Source organism: Schistocerca gregaria, chromosome 2 (genome assembly GCF_023897955.1).
Source record: "Schistocerca gregaria isolate iqSchGreg1 chromosome 2, iqSchGreg1.2, whole genome shotgun sequence".
NCBI lineage: Eukaryota > Metazoa > Arthropoda > Insecta > Orthoptera > Acrididae > Schistocerca > Schistocerca gregaria.
Genome location: NC_064921.1, coordinates 1,035,821,587 through 1,035,840,950, shown reverse-complemented (window position 1 = coordinate 1,035,840,950; position 19,364 = coordinate 1,035,821,587). Strand labels below are relative to the sequence as shown.

Sequence of the window (19,364 nt, the reverse complement as noted above, 5' to 3'; positions counted from 1 at the left end):
TAGGAGGAGTTGGCCACTAGTAAGTCTTTTAGGCTCCTATTAAACTAATCTCTATTTGTAACTAAATTTTTTATGTTTGCTGGCAAATTATTGAAGATGAGTGTTCCTGAGTAGTGGACCCCTTTTTGAACTAAAGTAAATGCTTTTAAGTCCTTGTGCAGATCATTTTTGTTCCTGGTATTGTATGTATGAACTGAGCTGTTTGTTGGAAAAAGAGATATATTATTTAGGACAAATTTCATTAAGGAGTGAATATACTGAGAGGCAGTAGTTAGTATACCCAGTACTTTGAAGAGGTTTCTATAAGACGTCCGTGAGTTTACTCCACAAATAATACGTATTACACCCTTTTGGAATCTGAAAACTTTTGTTTGACTTGAAGAGTTACCCCAAAATATTATACCACATGACATTATGGAATGAAAGTAGGCAAAGTATGCAAGCTTTTTCACTTTTATGTCACCTATGTCTGCTAACACACGAATTGCAAATACAGATTTGTTAAGGCGTTTCTGCAGTTCTGTGGTGTGCTCCTCCCAACTGAATTTATTATCAAGTTGTAATCCCAGGAATTTAAGACTGTCAACCTCTTCTATCTGCTCTTCTTCCTTTATGCATATGCTGGGTGGAAACCTCTTACAGGTTCTGAATTGCATATAGTGAGTCTTTTCGAAGTTTAATGTCAGTGAGTTGGCTTTAAACCGTTTATTAATATCCATGAAAATATCATTAGCAGATCTTTCTAGAACTACACTCTACATACTATTTATTGCAATACTTGTGTCATCTGCAAACAAAACGAACTCTGCTTCTGGCAGTGTAACTGATGACAGATCATTAATGTACACAAGAAAAAGCAATGGCCCTAAGATGGATCCTTGTAGGACACCACATGTAATTTCTTCCCATTCTGATGATGACTGATGACTTAATTCACTAGTTCTTTGCACTGACACCCTTTGTTTCCTGTTAGTGAGGTATGACTTGAACCATTTTGCAGCACTGCCTGTGACACCATAGAATTCTAATTTATTTAAAAGAATGTTGTGGTTTACACAATCGAATGCCTTTGACAAATCACAGAAAATACGTGCTGCTTGGAACTTGTTATTTAATGAATTAAGTACATTTTCACTGTAGGTGTAAATAGCTTTCTCAATATCAGAACCCTTCAGAAATCCAAACTGTGTTCTTGATAATATGTTATTTGTGGTCAGATAGTTGAGAAGCTGCCTGTAGATTACTTTTTCTAAAATTTATCTTTATCCCCTTTCTTGAATAGAGGCTTAACATCTGCATATTTCAGCCAGTCAGGAAACGTCCCAGTTATAATTGATTGGTTACACAAGTAACTTAGAATTGTACTAAACTCACAAGAACATGCCTTCATTTACTTTGTTGATATTTCATCGTAACCACTAGAATGCTTTGTTTTTAAAGATTTTATTATGGAAGTTATTTCTTTTGGTGATGTGAGTGACATACTCATGTACCTGAAGCTATTTGTAAAGGCTAGTTTCAGATATTCAAGGGCATTATTTACTGATCCTGACAATCCCATTCTATCAGTAACGGATATAAAGTACTTGTTAAATAGATTTGCCACACTATGCCCATCGGTTACTAATGTGTCTTCTACCCTTAGTGCTATTTGCTCCTGTTCCTTTCTGGTTCTACCAGTCTCCTCTTTCACTATATCCCATATTGTTTTATTTTGATCCCTGACATTGCTATCTTCTTCTCGTAGTGCATTTGTTTAGATGTCTGAATTATTTTTTTTTATCTGTTTAGTGTATTCATCTCTTGGTGTCCCTTTACGATTTTTACCTTACACGCTGCCCTCCAATAACATTTGAGTATATTCATCATTTGGGTAGAAATCAGTGACAAACTTTACCACTTCATCAGCAATAACTTTCCCCCTTTTTGGTTTAGGAATTGATAAAATACCCTTTTCTGTTTTCATTTTCATTGCTTGTCAAAACAAATACTCACTAACATTGAATTCTGACATTGTTTTCTTTTGACCAACAGGGTGGAGCTACAGTTAAAACTTGAATTTTTTCAGGTGCTCTTACACTAGCCACTTTTTCTTCATTAACAATATCATGGCATCAGTATCTTTGGCTTTCTTAACAATTTCATCATCAATTTTTTCTTCTTTATGGTCAGAATCTTCAATACTGCAATCTAATGGCCGGCACACTTCTCTTTACAAAACATGTTTCACTTTTTCTAGCTTCTTTTTGCTATGTGAAGCCTTGCTGTGATTTGGAATGGAGTGAAGTTTTAAGAAAGAGCACCCCAAATCATGTAAAGTTTTATTTGCATCCTCAATACTTTGATTTTTTAATACTGACTTGTGAAATGTCACCTGTGGGTCAGATGCATCACTTTCAATTCTATCAGTGATGTCAGTTTTCTGTTCACAAATCTTATGACATGCTCTGCAGTCTACACAATTTTTGGCTGGTTTTGCACAGATTTTTTAGCACTTATTGTTTTAGACAAAGGCAAGCAAACTGAACTCAAAGATTTTTAACTGTTTGTGTTTTTTGAAAGGAACACAACAAATTCTTTTATCACTTTTAAAAACTTTTAAGTACTAGTATTTGTGACATCCACAGATAGTCGCACTTTCTTGACCTTGTGGAAAGCTTATATTGGATCACAGCAATATCAAATCTTGTTAGTCTACAGTCAGCTCTTTTATTTTTTGTAGTTTTTACTAAGGTATAGGTTGTCAAATGACAAGGTGTTTTTAGTAATTTTCCAATAATGCATGAATTCACATTTTCCAATGCAATTAACTGAGAACTAGAAGCGCATCTTCATATTTTTGCGGCGCAAAGACTATTCCTAAAAATTTTCAGGTGTGCAGAAGCATAAATTCAACTTCTTCTTCTCGGTCTGCAGGTTTAAACGGATGGAGCAAGCACTGGGGCGTCAGTCACCTCGGCTTACTCTGAAGATGGCTGGATGGTATTCAGCAGAAATATTAGAAGAAGAAGTTGAATTTAGGCGGCTGCATGCCTGAAATTTTATGGAACTGAGCACTAATTCACTTAAAACATACTTTATACAAGTGTAATGATAGGTCTCACCACAAGCAGATACGACCTGTCTCACAGAAAGACAAAGAGAAACTGAGGCCAACCAGACTAATTATTGAAACTACCTGGCATATTAAAACTGTATGCCAGACCGAGACTCAAACTCAGGATCTTTGCCTTTCGCGGGCAAGTGCTCTACCAACTGAGCTACCCAAGCACGACTCACGACCTGTCCTCACAGCTTTACTTCTGCCAGTACCTTTCATATCAGCGCACACTCCGCTGCAGAGTGAACATCTCATTCTGGAGCCTAATTGTTGCATATCAGTTATTCTCAACAATGAATTTCAGCAATTGTTGCATTGTTTTTATGCCTATAAAGGTTTCAAACAAGCTATTGCTGTCATCGAACACTTTTTTTATCCCTGTGACCAGGTGATAGGCTGAACAATTAAATCATCTTTAAAAAATTACTGAATTAGTCAAATGAAAGGAAATAAATTTTCACACTCAAAGTTAACTTGCCTGCCTAGAATGGGTTATACTTAAGTATACTTGATACCATTGCATCTAAGTTGGTGAGGCAGCATGTGAATGAACTGACTTAACATGACCCTTTTCCATCACAGCATAAAGTATTTTGATTTCAGATGTGTGAGTCAATTAGCAGAAGACCCATTAAAATTTTTATTTTAACAGAAAGCTTACAATCTAGGCGATTATTTAAGACCAAAATCACGTTCCCAGCCGTTGGAGAAATGTGATATAAGCATTTTCCACATCCTCGCAATTTTTCTGAAATCTAAAATTAGCATATATTAACTTTTTTTTAAAAATTTTCCTTGTAACTTTACTGATTCAATAACTGGATATCTATTAAATATATACCTTACTTAACCTATGAAAAATTCCAAATCAAAAGCTTCATAAACACCTGAGTTACGAGCATTTACGTAGATATGTATAATTTTGCATTGGCATTCTTGCGAAGCCCAGTTATCAGAATATCACTACATTTAAAATTCGATAAAAAATAAAGTAGTACTCTTGAGACCAAAAAGATTTTGCAATAGTTCCTATGTTATGAGGATAAGCAAAAGTGCAAAGTTTTGTGGAAATCTGAAATAGGGGGTTACAAATCCTTGAATTATTATGTGGTTTGATGTGGAATGATACTAACTCTTGAAGGCATGAAATGTGCAAACGCAGACACCAGTCAGTTCGTCACTTATTGCTGAAGTGTACATGAAAAATGATACACAAAAAAAGCCCTCAACATTACAATATCATCAAAATATGTAAGTAGCTGTATTACAGACTATGAAGTTAAACATATGTTTGTGGCAGGTTCCATTGCACATTTTCAAACAAGTGTTATTATAATAATTAAAGAGCTAAATTTTTGTCAAAACTATATGTGTCTGAACATTCTAAATATTTTATCTGAAATCAGAGCCCAAACAAAAATGCAGCAGAAAAACCCTTTACCTTTAAGAAAAAATTTCAATTGCTGAGCGGTGTCATGCTATAGCATTTTTCATTAATATTTTTAGACAAACTTATTAGATTTTTATGATTATAATTACATAAATTTATTTTATGATGTATGTAATATTCTTGGTGTACTTATTTTGTAAGCAAAAATAAAGTTACTCTTCTTGGACAGTCTTTCAATTATTGTTTCAAATGATTTGTGGTGTCAGTGCAAAGGGACTTCATGTTGTCTTCTCACACCTATGGAAAGGCATCAATTTCTTCCAGAAGCTCAGCGCACAAATTACTAGAATGGTTGTTGATCTCGCTTGTTGATTATGTTTCCTATGAAATCATTATAGCCAAATGACTTTTAAACCAACCAACTTTAAACATTCACCCTACAATCTAAGAGTCATAACGCTTCAGATCTGGGAGAAGTACAATATCAGCCCTTGCAAGACTCCTATTAGAGAAAGTAAATCCTCACGGATGTTTACAATATTGGACAATATGGAATAAATTAATGTTGAACATAAAGACAACAAACAGAATGTACTGCAGCACAAAGAGGGAAAGCAAATCATTTACATGGTAACTCTAAACATTTTACAGCACAAAAAGTTTTTAGGTATCAACATTGATTGTCAGCTAACATGGAATGAACAGACCAAGATGCTGGCAAAAAGAATGTCATCATTATGTTATGCTCTTAGGGTGTTAGCATTAGTCTGTAAAAACCACTGCCTTGTGATGAAATACTACACCAACATATACTCAGTTCTTTGCTGTGAGATTCTTTTCTGGGGATTGAAGGCACAAAAAATGGACACTATTTTTAAATTACAGAAAGGAGGCATAAGAATAATAACTGAAAGTAGTACTCGGGCTTATGGTAAAGAGCTATGTAGAAAATTGGGTATCCTTATTGCACCAATTGAGTTCATCTACCAATCTGTGGTGTATTTCAGGGAAAATATTACTAAAAGCTGCATTACCTGTTCTATACACACCCATGGAACAAGAACTAGTTTGAAGTTATATTTACCCAGACAAAAACCTCAAAACATCATTTTACATTATGAGATAAATGGTCCAAATGGCTCTGAGCACTATGTGACCTAACTTTTGAGATCATCAGTCGCCTAGAACTTAGAACTACTTAAACCTAACTAACCTAAGGACATCACAAACATCGATGCCTGAGGCAGGATTCGAACCTGCGACCGTAGCGGTTGCTAGGCTCCAGACTGTAGTGCTTAGAACCGCACGGCCACTCTGGCTGGCATTATGAGATAAAATAGTATAATAAACTGCCAATGGAAGTGCAAATGATTACTAAAATACATGTGCTTAAAAAAGCAGGTAAAATGTTTTTCGTAAGTAATGCGTATTACACAATTCGAGATTACTTAGAGGTCTCAGACTAATGGACAGTAACGAAAGAGGAAAACTACAGCACCTTGTGGCATTTCAACACGATTTAGTGCTCTTACAAGAAAATTATCTGTCAAGACGCAAAATACATGTTAGTAATGTCTGTTAGCTTAGTTTTTCAAGTGGACTGTGGCATATAGTTGAATATGAAGAGAAATGAGTCTGGAGTTGATGGAAGGGGCAGAGCACTATCTTCACAGTCCAGGAGTCATTAGTGGGTGTCTCAGTGTGTGTGGTAGAGAAGATACATTTTACACTGCAAGTAAACAGAAACAGTGACCAAAAACATTTCCAGAGTCATCACTATGTGATCTCAGTGTGTGTAGCAATGAAAAGCCAAACTATGTTTTACACTTTTATCTGAGCAAATTTTGTGTAAACCAAGGAAAATTACACAATAGGGGTTTACCGAGTGAGGCAGCGCAGCTGTTAAGACACTGACCTCCTATTCGGGAGGATGGCATTGCCATGTTCGGTCAACCTGATTTCAGTTTTCCTAGACTGCTAAGACAAATGCCACGATGGTTCCCAATCATGGCCATGGCTGTTCACTTGTCCTATCCCCATAGACGACCGGTTGTATCCTCATAAAGCATTTTATGTATGCCGTGTTGTATATTTTGGCCTGCTGATTTGGACTGTATTACCTTGACAGATCCTGTATCACTGTGAGACAATCCTTGGGCAAATAAAGAAAAATTAAATACATAAGCAAACTAGATGGACAGACCGTGGAGGTAATGTTACTAAGACTGTATGATGAGGAGAAAGTTAAGGTTTACATTCAATGGATCATTTACATGATAAACTGTAATGATGTGTGATGAGCTATTTTATAATTGCACTGCAAATTATTTTGTATGTATGGCTACATGCTGACCATATGCATTTTTTTATAGGTATACGGATACGAGTTAGTAATTTCTACCCACTGCCTATTACATATTAAAATATAAAAATATAAGGTGATGAATTTTTCTCGGGTTACCAGCCGAGTGGCGTCGTCGTCTTGTCGCAAATGTTTTGATGAGTTTCGCACCCATCACCTTATAACTTGAGAAGAATTCATCAGTGCAATATGCTGAGAAAGACTGCAATCGTTTATAATATAAGGTGTTAATAAAAAACTTTCTCAGTTTGCTTTCAAATTTTACTTTGCTACCTATCAGACATTTTATATCAATGAGTAAGTTAGCCTCTCAAAACTTAGGTGCAGCATTGTGCTTCCCTTTTTGTGCTAGAATGTAATTTTTTCTTCTAGTATTGTAATTATGCTTCCCCATTGTTATTTCTGAACTACAGTGGATTATTTACAATGAGCTTCACCAGGAAATAAATATACTGTGAGGCAGTAGTCCAAATCCCTCAAACTCCTTAAAATGATGTGTACAACATGATTGTTAGTAACACATATTTTTCTTATAGCACATTTTTGAGCAATGAACACTTTTTTCTTAAAAGATGAATTACTCCAGAACATTATTCCATATGACATTACTGACTGAATGAAAATTTACAAAATATGTCACTGGTTTCTATCTCCTCATGATTTGCAAAGATTCTAAATGCAAACATAGCTGAACTAAGTTGTTTTAGGAGTTCCAAATTAAGCGTTTTCAAGTTTAAATTTTCATCAATATAGACACCCAAAATTTTCAGTTTTCTATCATGTTTATTATTTCTTTACCATGTGTTATGCTATCATTCATATAGTAGTTGGGTGAGGCATTAGCAGAAAACCAGTCAATGATACCTTCAAGAACAACATTTAGCATTTCTTCTGTTGCTGTATGTATGCTTGGATTGATTACAATACTAGCATAATCTGCAAAAATAACTTATTGGGGTTGTTGTATATTAGATGGAAGATCTTTTACCGGTATATATACACGAGGTACAACAGCGGACCTAAGACTGATCCTTGGAAGCTCCATATATGATTTCTCCCCAGTCACAAGAATCTGTCCGAATTACATTGGTTGAATTACTAAGTCCAGCTTTCTACATTCTTTTGATTAGATATGACATTATCCATTGGTTGGCTACACCATCAGTCCCGTTAAATCTCCACTTATTAAGGAGACATTGTGATTCACACAATCAAATGCCTCAGAAAGATCACAGAAAACACCAATTGGTGCTGTTTCATTATTTAATGCTTGTAAAATTTGGAGACTGAATGTGTAAATGGCATACTTAGTAGAACAACTCTTCTGAAATGTGAACTTTGATTTACTGAGGGCATTACTTTTGCTTTGTTTTGTTCTGAACACAAGCAACTGTGCATTTAGTAAGCCAGGCAATGAGGACCAAGCTCTCAGCTGATACACACCTACAGAGCGGACAATTAAGTGTTTATCTTTTTCTTGTAGTATATTTCTGAAATTTCACATGTGTGTTCATTTAAGAGGTGTAGACTCTCATTTTGTGAGTGTAAATTCAGGCAGTCTGTAGCATAGTTTTCAGCCAGCTACATAGCTCACTGAGGCATCAGTGGCCATTTGTGACGCATCAGGAGGTAGCAAGTTGCACATCTAGGATTTTGCCTGCTTTTATAGTTTACTTTTTCAGTTAGTTTTGCAAGGATGGGTAGTACGTGTGCATGCTGTGTGCGGATGCAGGAGGAACTGGCCGCAGCTCGTGAACAGTCGAATGTGCTTTTGGCTACCGTCAGTCACCTTCTGGCTGCTGCCTTATGGTGTAACAATAGTGGAGAATCTGGTACATCACATGGGATGCCACAGGTAACAGGTGTTGCTTGTTTTGTCTATGGGCTCTGCTACTGAGGCATCTCCTAGGGTACTCGACACAATGGATCTGCCCTCACAGCAGAGTGAGTGGCGGGTAGTAATGCATTTGTGTGGCTTAAGGTGGTGGGTCAATGTGGAGATTGCTCGCCTGGCCTCGCCCATTCATCCTGTGAGAGGACAATTGGCCACTCCTTCAGCAGGGTACAAGCATACACTTGAGTGGAGGGGTTTACTAGTTGTTGGCAACTCCAACGTTGCATGTGTTATGGAATCTCTTAGGCAGATAGTGTTCAGGGCTGGAAAGAAAGCCAATGTGCACTCAGTATGACTGCCAGGCAGGGCCTCATCTGAGATGTGGAGATGGCCTTGCCTGCGACTATAAAGCATGGAGGGTGCAGCTGCAAGTTCCGTGTCAGAACCAATGATGCCTGTTGCATGGGTTCTGATGCCACCCTCAGTTCATACAGGTGACTCGCGGAAGTGGTGAAGACTGCTGGCCTCACGTGTGGAGTGCACACAGACCTCGCAATTTGCAGCAGTATTCCTAGAGTTGATCGGAGTCCTCTGGTTTGGAGCCAAATGCAGGGTCTCAACCAAAGGATTTGTCAACTCTGTACTGGTCTTGGCTGCAGATTTCTAGACCTGCATTATTGGTTGGGTGAGGCTTTTTAAGCCATGTGGCAGTTCAGAGTAGAGGTAAGTCAATTGTCAAATTTTTATCACTAAATTGTCGGAGTATTCATAGCTAAGTTCCAGAATTTACTGCCCTCCAGGAAATTCCTCATGCTCAAATTATTCTCAGGACCGACACCTGGCTGAAATCCGAAGATATTTAAAGACTCATGGAAGCTGTATAAGAAAGATATATTAGAGGGCATATGAGTGGGAGTGTTAATTGCTTTTGACAAAAATATTGTGTCAACTGAGGTCAAAGTTGAGAGTGAAAGTGAAGTTATCTGGTCGCATATAATAGGTGTAGGTGGAACCAAGTGAATTATTGGATGTTTTTACTGGTCGCGTGATTCTGCTGTGACAGTTCTAGAGTCATTCAAACAATGTCTATGGTCAGTAGAGCGTAAATACCCAAATCATGCATTACAAGCTGGAAGTGACTTTAACCTCCCAAGTACAGACTGGGAAGTCTAAGTATTCTTTGCAGTGGACACAGATAGACAGATGCGCAAAGTAATTTTGAACTCGTTTTCTGAAAACTGTCTTGATGGCTAGTTCGGCAACCCAAATGCAATAGAAATATCTTCGACTCTGCAGCTACATATAGGCTGGAGCTTATCAATGTCATTATAGAATTGGGGATTAGTTATCATGATGTCATTATAGTAACTATGGTTACAAAAGTTCATAAATTAGTTAAGAAGACTAGATGAGTGTTTCTGCTAGAAAGCACAGATAAGCAGTTGCTAGCACCTGACTTAGTGAATTGACATTAGCTAGTTCTAGTAAATTGGACAAAGAGGAATTACGTGCAAAGCTTAAACAGATTGTAAATTGCCATCTGGAGAATTATGTGCCTAGTAAGTGGATTAAGGACAGAAAAGACCCACCATGGTTCAATAACAAGAAAATGCTGAGGAAGTAAAGGCTGCTGAACTCTCGGTTCAAAAGAGAGAGGGTAACTGATGACAAGCAAAGGTTAATAGAGATTCATGCGCTTGTGAAACAATTTATGCATGAAACTTACAACTGCTGTCTTACCTCAGCAAAAGATCCGGCAGAGAACCCCAAAAAATTCTGGTCCTACGTGAAATAGTCATGTGGGTCTAAGGCTTCCATCCAGTCACTTGCTGACCAGTCTGATATGACAGCTGAAGACAGCAAAACTGAAGCCGAAGTTGTAAATTTCACATTCAAGAAATCACTCATGCAGGTGAACTGTACAAACACATCACCCTTTGACATTTGAACAGACCCCTGTATCGATGACATAGTAGTAAGCACCTCTGGCATAGAGAAACAACCAAAGGAGTTGAAAACAAATAAGTCACCAGGTTCAGATGTTATCCCAATACAGTTTATCAAAGATTACTCTATGGCAATGGTCCCTCAGCTACTATTTATCATGATTCTCTCACCCAGTGCAAAGTCCCAAGTAAATGGAAAAAAAAGCATACATGATTCCTGCGTATAAGGAGGGCAAAAGAACAGACCTGCTAATTTACATACCAATATCCCTAACATCAGTTTGGAGCACAATCCTTGAACATATTCTCAATTCAAATATAATAAATTTTCTTGAGATTGAGAAGCTTATGTGCACAAATCAGCATGGTTTTAGAAAGAACTGCTTCTGTGAAACTCAGCTTGTCCTTTTTTCACAAGATATGCTGCAAACAATGGATAAAGGGCAACAGGCAGATTCCATATTTCTAGATTGACAGAACGCTTTTGATATGTTGCCCCATTGCAGGCTGTTAAAGAAGGCATGAACATATGGAATAGCTTCAAAGATATGTGAGTCGCTCAAAAACTTCTTAAATTATAGAATTTGATGCTGAGTGTTCATCAAAGACAAGGATATTGTATGGAGTGCCTCAGGGAAGTGGGATAGGACCACTGTTATTCATTACATAGATAAATGATCTGGTGGACAGGGTGGGCAGCAACCTGCAGTTGTCTGCTGATGATGCTGAGGTGTACACCAAGGTGTCACAGTTGAGTGACTGTAGGAGGATACAAGACGACTTAGACAAAATTTCTTGTTGTGTCATGAATTTGTCAACTAGCTCTAAATGCAGATGAGTAGAAAAAACAAATCCATAATGTATGGATGGTGCATTAGCAGAGTGCTGCAGGAAACAGTCACATCAGTTAAATATTTAAAAATAATGTTGCAAACCAAAACGAGCATTTAAGAATTAAAGCAGGGATGGTGAATGGTCACCTTCAGCTTACTGGGAGAATTTGGGGCAAGTGTTCAAAAATGTTCAAATGTGTGTGAATTCCTAAGGGACCAAACTGCATAGGTCATCGGTCCCTAGACATACACACTAGACCTACTTAAACTAACATATGCTAAGAACAACACACACACCCATGCCCGAGGGAGGACTCGAACTTCCGGTGGGAGGAGTGGGGCAAGTGTGGTTCATCTCGAAAGGAAACTGCATATTTGACATTAGTGCGATCTGTTGTTGAGAACTGTTTGAGTGTTTGGGAGCCGCATCAGGTTGGATTATGGGAAGACATTAAAGCAATTCAGAGATGTGCTGCTAGATTTGTTACTGGTAGGTTCGAAAAATATGAAAGTATTAATGAGATGCTTTGGGAACACAACTGTAATTGCTGGAGGGAAGGAGACATTCTTTTTGAGAAACACTATTCAAAAAATTTAGAGAACCGGCATCTGACACTGACTGCAGAATGATTCTGCTGCCTACAGCACACAAGGACCATGAAGATAAGATACAAGAAATTAGGGCTCATATGGAGACCTATAGAGTCATTTTTCTCTTATTCTATTCACGAGTGGAATAGAAAAGGAAATGACTAGCAGTAGTACATGGTATCCTCCACAATGTGCTGTACACTTGACTACGAAGTACTGTATCGATATAGATGTACATCTACATCTACATGACTACTCTGCAATTCACATTTAAGTGCTTGGCAGAGGGTTCATCGAACCACAATCATACTATCTCTACTATTCCACTCCCGAACAGCGAGCGGGAAAAACGAACACCTAAACCATCCACTTCATATCGCTTTGTAATGTTATGCTTAGATATTTAATTGACATGACTATGTCAAGTAGTACACTATTAATGCCGTATTAGAACATTATAGGACTGCTTTTCTTATTCATCTGCATTAAATTACTCTTTTCTACATTTAGACCAAGCTGCTATGCATCACATCAACTAGAAATTTTGCCCAAATCATCTTGTATACCCTTATAGTCATTCAATGATGACATCTTCCCGTACGTCAGTGATGATACCTTCCCATATATGACTGTATCACCAGCAAACAGCCACAGATTGCAGCTCACCCTGTCCATCAGTTAATTTATGTATTTAGAGTGTAAGAGCTGTCCTATCATATTTCCCCAGGGCACTCCTGACAATATCCTTGTCCCTGATGAGTACTCTGCATTGAGGACCATGTACTGGATTCTATTCTCACATATCTTCCCCAGGGAAGCGTACTGGGACCTCTACTGTTCCTGATCTATATAAATGACCTGGGTGACAATCTGAGCAGTTCTCTTAGACTGTTCGCAGATGATGCTGTAATTTACCGTCTAGTAAGGTCATCCGAAGACCAGTATCAGTTGCAAAGCGATTTAGAAAAGATTGCTGTATGGTGTGTCAGGTGGCAGTTGACGCTAAATAACGAAAAGTGTGAGATGATCCACATGAGTTCCAAAAGAAATCCGTTGGAATTTGATTACTCGATAAATAGTACAATTCTCAAGGCTGTCAATTCAACTAAGTACCTGGGTGTTAAAATTACGAACAACTTCAGTTGGAAGGACCACATAGATAATATTGTCGGGAAGGCGAGCCAAAGGTTGCGTTTCATTGGCAGGACACTTAGAAGATGCAACAAGTCCACTAAAGAGACAGCTTACACTACACTCGTTCGTCTTCTGTTAGAATATTGCTGCGCGGTGTGGGATCCTTACCAGGTGGGATTGACGGAGAACATCGAAAGGGTGCAAAGAAGGGCAGCTCGTTTTGTATTATCACGTTATAGGGGAGAGAGTGTGGCAGATATGATACACGAGTTGGGATGGAAGTCATTACAGCATAGACGTTTTTCGTCGCGGCGAGACCTTTTTACGAAATTTCAGTCACCAACTTTCTCTTCCGAATGCGAAAATATTTTGTTGAGCCCAACCTACATAGGTAGGAATGATCATCAAAATAAAATAAGAGAAATCAGAGCTCGAACAGAAAGGTTTAGGTGTTTGTTTTTCCCGCTCGCTGTTCGGGAGTGGAATAGTAGAGATAGTATGATTGTGGTTTGATGAACCCTCTGCCAAGCACTTAAATGTGAATTGCAGAGTAGTCATGTAGATGTAGATATCTGGGAGCCTATTATGTATGTTCATATAAAAAATATTAAATAAATAACAGTGAAGAGGGGGGGGGGAGAGGGAGGGAAGGAGGAGGTACGGGGGTAGGGAGGGAGGCGGGAGGGGAAGGGGGGGGGGGGGAGTGAGAGAGAGAGAGAAAAGGAAGTATGATTCAAACTTAACCTTAATGTCTGCCAAGAAGTAGTGTTGCACAGATATGGGAAGCTGGTTGCAGCATTCAAAGGTGTTGGAAAGGTTGATACACTGGCAATGATTGTAAGTTTTCAAGGCAATGAGCATATACTGATAGCAACTATAGTTCCAATATGTTCTGGAGAAGTGAAACCTTAGCTCTTTACCACATAGTAGAAAAGTGGGGAATAACTGACAGAATTCAGAAACAACAGCAAACAACACAGGTCGATTAAATAATGGTTATGTAAATCTTGAACAATTTTTTAATGGTGATATGTTGTGTCTTGGTGTCAATCACACTTTGGAGGGGCTGTCTCGACTTTTCAAAAGACTCTGAGAAACCTGAATGAAACTGACAAGAAATTTTACATGCTGGTAGCAATGAAGTCTCTGGTAACGTCCAAATAATGTTTTTCAAAGAGTTATTAGGTGGTTTTCCGCAAATGGACTTTCATTGAACTTTGAAAAAACACTGTACATACAGTTCAGTACAGGGAAAGGCATAACACCGGAAATAAATATAGAGTGTGGGGGAAAATCTTTAGCTAAAGCAGATTGTTCAAAATTTCTGGGTGTCTGTATTGATCAGAATTTAAACTGGAAGACAACACACATTGACAATCTACTGAAACGATTGAGCTCAGCTACCTATGCTATTAGTGTCATTGCAAATTTTGGAGACAAGCACATCAGTAAGTTAGCTTACCATGCATATTTTCATTCGTTGCTTTCTTACGGAATCATCTTTTGGGGCAATTCATCACTAAGAAAGAAGGTATTTATTGCACAAAAACGTGTTATCAGAATAATGTCTGGGGCTCATCCAAGATCATCTTGTAGACAATTATTTAAAGAATTAGGGATATTGCCAGTAGCTTCACAATATATATACAGCCTAATGAAATTTGTTGTTAGTAACCCAGATCACTTCAGAATTAATAGCACAGTCCACAGCTACAATACCAGGAGACAGGGTGATCTTCACTACCGTTCATTGAATTTGACATTGGCACAAAAGGGGGTGAATTATACTGCCACAAAGATTTTTGGTCACTTGCCAAACAATATCAAAAGTCTGACAGACAACCAATCGGCATTCAAAAGTAAGTTAAGGGAATTTCTGCATGACAACTCCTTCTACTCCATAGATGAATTTTTAGACATAGGCTAAAGAAATACAGTAAGTATTAACAATTGTACCGTATATAAGACTAACAAAGATTATTTGGGATAAATGAATCTTTTGTACTTTGACACATTCCACATCATTACGAAAGAATCGTGTTCATGATCCATGGAACAAGTAATATAACTAACTAACTAACTCTACCATTCTTGGATTTCTGGAGCATCATCATTCCTTGTCAAAACAATGGAATAATGCTGACAAAGAACTTTTGGAGTTCATTGGTCACAATCCAAACACTACGATATCATTTCATATTCCAAGAGCTCTATGTCATGCCAGATGAATAACAGGTGCACTTTTTGCATTCAACACCAATTCCAATTATATCACAAGAACATGAACTCTTCAAGAACATGTATTTCCTTTGGGGGTGTATTTACTTGTCATAATTTATGTAAAGATCTGTATTCTGTCATCAAATGCAACTTTTCATGATTTTCTAGTCACAAATGTAGCTGATACATTATCAGAATATTGATCTGGAAAACAGCAAAGCTGCTATGACATAATCTCTGAACCACCTCTGCTACTTACTTCTTGAAACTATGACTCTTTCCGAATTTGACGATAATGTTCTGACAGCAGTTAAGCAAAATATGTTGCTAATTATGCTGCAAGCAGATGAAAGTGAAGAAGACATTTTGTAGGCAGGGTAGCTATAGGTTAGGATTATACATTGACACAGGAAAGAAATTTCCTAAAATTCTCCAAAATAATCTCAAAAAATCATGTAGGGGTTGGGTTGTTTGGGGGAAGAGACCAAACAACGAGGTCATCGGTCTATCGGATTAGGAAAGGATGGGGAAGGAAGTCGGCCGTGCCCTTTCAGAGGAACCATTTGCCTGGAATGATTTAGGGAAATCACGGAAAACCTAAATCAGGATGGCCAGACGCGGGATTGAACCATCACCCTCCCGAATGTGAGTCCAGTGTGCTAACCACTGCGCCACATCGCTCTGTAAAAAAAAAATCACTGCACTAATGTTAAATCCACTTTAAGCCTCTGTAGACTAATCAGTATTATTTATCATTGAAAACTGTTGCGTATAGTGCAATAGCTACAGGAATTGAGGGCTAGTCCATTGTATTTCATAATCTGCAGTTATAGATTTACTGGAACAAATTCATCGAAATATATGTGTCTTTCTTAATTTTAAAAATAAGTACCTAAAAAAAATGGCTCTGAGCACTATGGGACTTAACATCTGTGGTCATCAGTCCCCTAGAAATTAGAACTACTTAAACCCAACTAACCTAAGGACATCACACAACACCCAGTCATCATGAGGCAGAGAAAATCCCTGACCCCGCAGAGAATCGAACCTGGGAACCTGGGCGCGGGAAGCGAGAACGCTTAAGTACCTCAATTTGGATTTCTGGATGGGGGATTATTTAAGATTGCACTTATTAAAATATTCCAGGCTATTATACCATGGTAAGATAAATCAGACCACAGAATAACAGCCTGGAGTAATTTATTACGTATCACATTTCCACCAGTGATGGCTTATATTTTATGAATGAGGCCTATCATGAAGAAAATGTGGGGAAAAAAAAAAAAAAAACCTTTCCGTGAAACAGAAAAAGCTACATTATCAGTTTGAATACTGTAATGACAAGTTGTGGTTATACACTTTGCATGAATTATTCAAGAGAAATGGAAAGAGTGGATCAGTCACGTTTTCGAGCAGTGTTGGATGCTCCATTGCTGCCGAGGATAATTTTGGGACAGCACAGTATCAGAAGATCCTTCAACATCTTGTCCAGGTCCACAGTCAACATTCTGCTGATGAGTTTGTCTGTCAAGACAATAATGCACAAACATACTGAGCTCAACTTGTGGACACCTCCTTCCAGGAGACACAAAAACAGAACCGAATGGCCTGTGGTATTTGATACCATGAACCTGGTTGAAAATGCTGGGGACCAGTTGCAACTTGTCATAACAATAACCCTTTTCACATCCCAGAAAAGCTCATGAATAGCACCACAGCAGACTGGGTTAAGCTTGAGCGGTGTTGCCTTGACCACTTTGTTTTGATTTCAATGTAGTGCAAAGAAATGCACTTTGAAACAAAGTTCCTTTATTTTTGTTGTTATTTTGCTTTGTATGTCTTGTAAGACTTATTTCCTAATTCACAACTTCCCTTAAATAAAAGTTTGCACATAGGCTATTCATGGAAATGCAGGTGCTGCACAACTTTTTTTGAGCAGTTTATAAGTGGCACATGGTTAAGGTTCGTTTTGGTTGTGAGGAAGATAAAGGTATCATGAACATTTCTGACCTCACAATTGTAAAGAAAGGGTGAATTAATATATAACAATCAGGGGACAACAAAGATTTGCCAACTCAAGAGTATGGAAAGATGCTAAAAACACAGTGAAAACAATGAGAACTACATACAGAGAAAAATGATTGCTTTCATTTGCTGCCAAAAACATAAAAAGAACACCAATGGAATAAAAAAAGTAAAGTAAACTCTATGGCACTCAAACCAAAAAAGGGGTCTGCCATGACTTCAGATAGAATGCAGTCTTTCACTCACCGCAGGGCTAGGCTGCCTTTTAGCTCATGTTTTATCAATTGACTCCTGTGGATAGTTTTACTATGCACAGTCTGAACACATAAGTTATCCAAAACTGTGACCTAGCAAAAACGAACTTCTCTCTTAATAGGTAATTTAGCACTGATGATGGTCATATTAGCGTACCAAACTAAATTGTGGGCTTGCAAGTTAATGGCATGGTCACAATAATGCGTAATTTTATTTTTCTACTTAACGTCAGTAATGGTAGTACTGTTATTGATAACAGTCAATACATTATTTTGTTCCGAAAGCATATGTTACATACACTACTTGTATATGAGAACTAACCTGTTTGTGATACTCTGACGCACAATTTCACCCATCAGTGGTGGCAAGGAATCAAACTGTGCAGCAAGTTCCGCTTGTAAGGCTTCTGCCTCAATGCCCCGCCTGCGTAAAATTAAAGAGGTTGTCTGATATGTTCGAATATGCTGAACAAGGTTTATTTCTTGTTCTAGGTGACTTAAAATTAAACTCATGCACAGCTCCTCCAGTGCAGGCGGCGTTAATTTGCGTTGAGGTGGCATTCTGATCTATACAGATAAAGCTAGTATAACCCTTTTTAAATTCAGACAAGATGTCAAATAATTCAATCAGGAAACAATAACCGCAAATCAGAAGAACGGTAGCTGCCTGCACGTTAAGTAAATTCTCATTAATCGAATAATATTTGTTTCCAGATGGATGTAAGTAGTTTTTCTATTTATAAACCGGTCACACAAACATATCGCACGGGCAGTGTATAAGTTCTTATCATCGTCCTTTCCCGGCAATAATTGTCCTGAACAAGCCTGGCCCCCATATACGTAGCTTTACAAAGCAGTTATAGCACTGCGTATAACAAATTACGTCGTCTACTGAGTGACACACAAAAACCAACTGAAATACCACGCCTAATGAATTCAATGTTGCTATACACAAAAACTCAAACAACCCGCTAACAACAAACGGCCATAACAAACATGACATCTCTCGCTCATGTCTACACTCTACAGGTGTTGATTAAGTACTTTGGCGAAGTTTTCGCTTAAGATCTTTGGCGTTGTAAGAAGGCGGGCTAGTAAGTGTATGTTGCGTTAGAAAAAATTAAAACTTTAATTTCGCCTTGTACATACTTCTAGCAACATATTAAACATGATTTAAATTTTTTAATTAGGGCGATTTTTTTAGGACTCAATGTGAAACTAGGCCGGTAGAACAGTGCAGCGACAATTCAGTCTCAGCTAAAAACAGTTTCATAACAACTCAACGTATAAAGAATGCAAAAAACGTGTGAGTAAAGGCATCCTGTGTGTAAAATGTAACTTCTGGTTACACGAAAAGTGTGCGGATGTGTATCTCAAGTTCGTAAATGTCGATCTTAGATGGTCATGTCGTAACCACAGTCTAACACAACAGTCGCAACGCTTCGCCTCGATTTCGTTGCCTTCAGCGCCAGCAGCGCTCCAGGCGCCCGGTTGGTTGAACTGTGAGTTCGGCGCGATCGTGAAAGCGAATAGTGATTGTTTATTTTGATTTATACAATGGTTTTTACCATCGGTAGTGTTTGTAGTGCAATAAATTGCAGTAGCAACAGGAAGAAGACACCACAGCTGTCTTTTTTAGGTTTCCTAAGGATCCTCAGAGGTAAATACCATCATG

The 19,364-nt window shown here is 38.0% G+C and overlaps 1 protein-coding gene across 2 annotated transcripts in view; it reads right to left on the bottom strand.

Moving 5' to 3' along the window:
* Positions 1-18,736, bottom strand: part of LOC126335555 (uncharacterized) — a 71,413-nt gene extending 52,677 nt beyond the window's left edge. For both annotated transcript variants that reach the window (XM_049998958.1, XM_049998959.1), the window contains exon 1: positions 18,012-18,736. In XM_049998958.1, coding sequence (XP_049854915.1) covers positions 18,012-18,250 — 239 coding nt within the window. In that variant the 5' untranslated portion in view covers positions 18,251-18,736. The remainder of the gene's footprint in view (positions 1-18,011) is intronic.
* Positions 18,737-19,364: the final 628 nt, after the last annotated feature.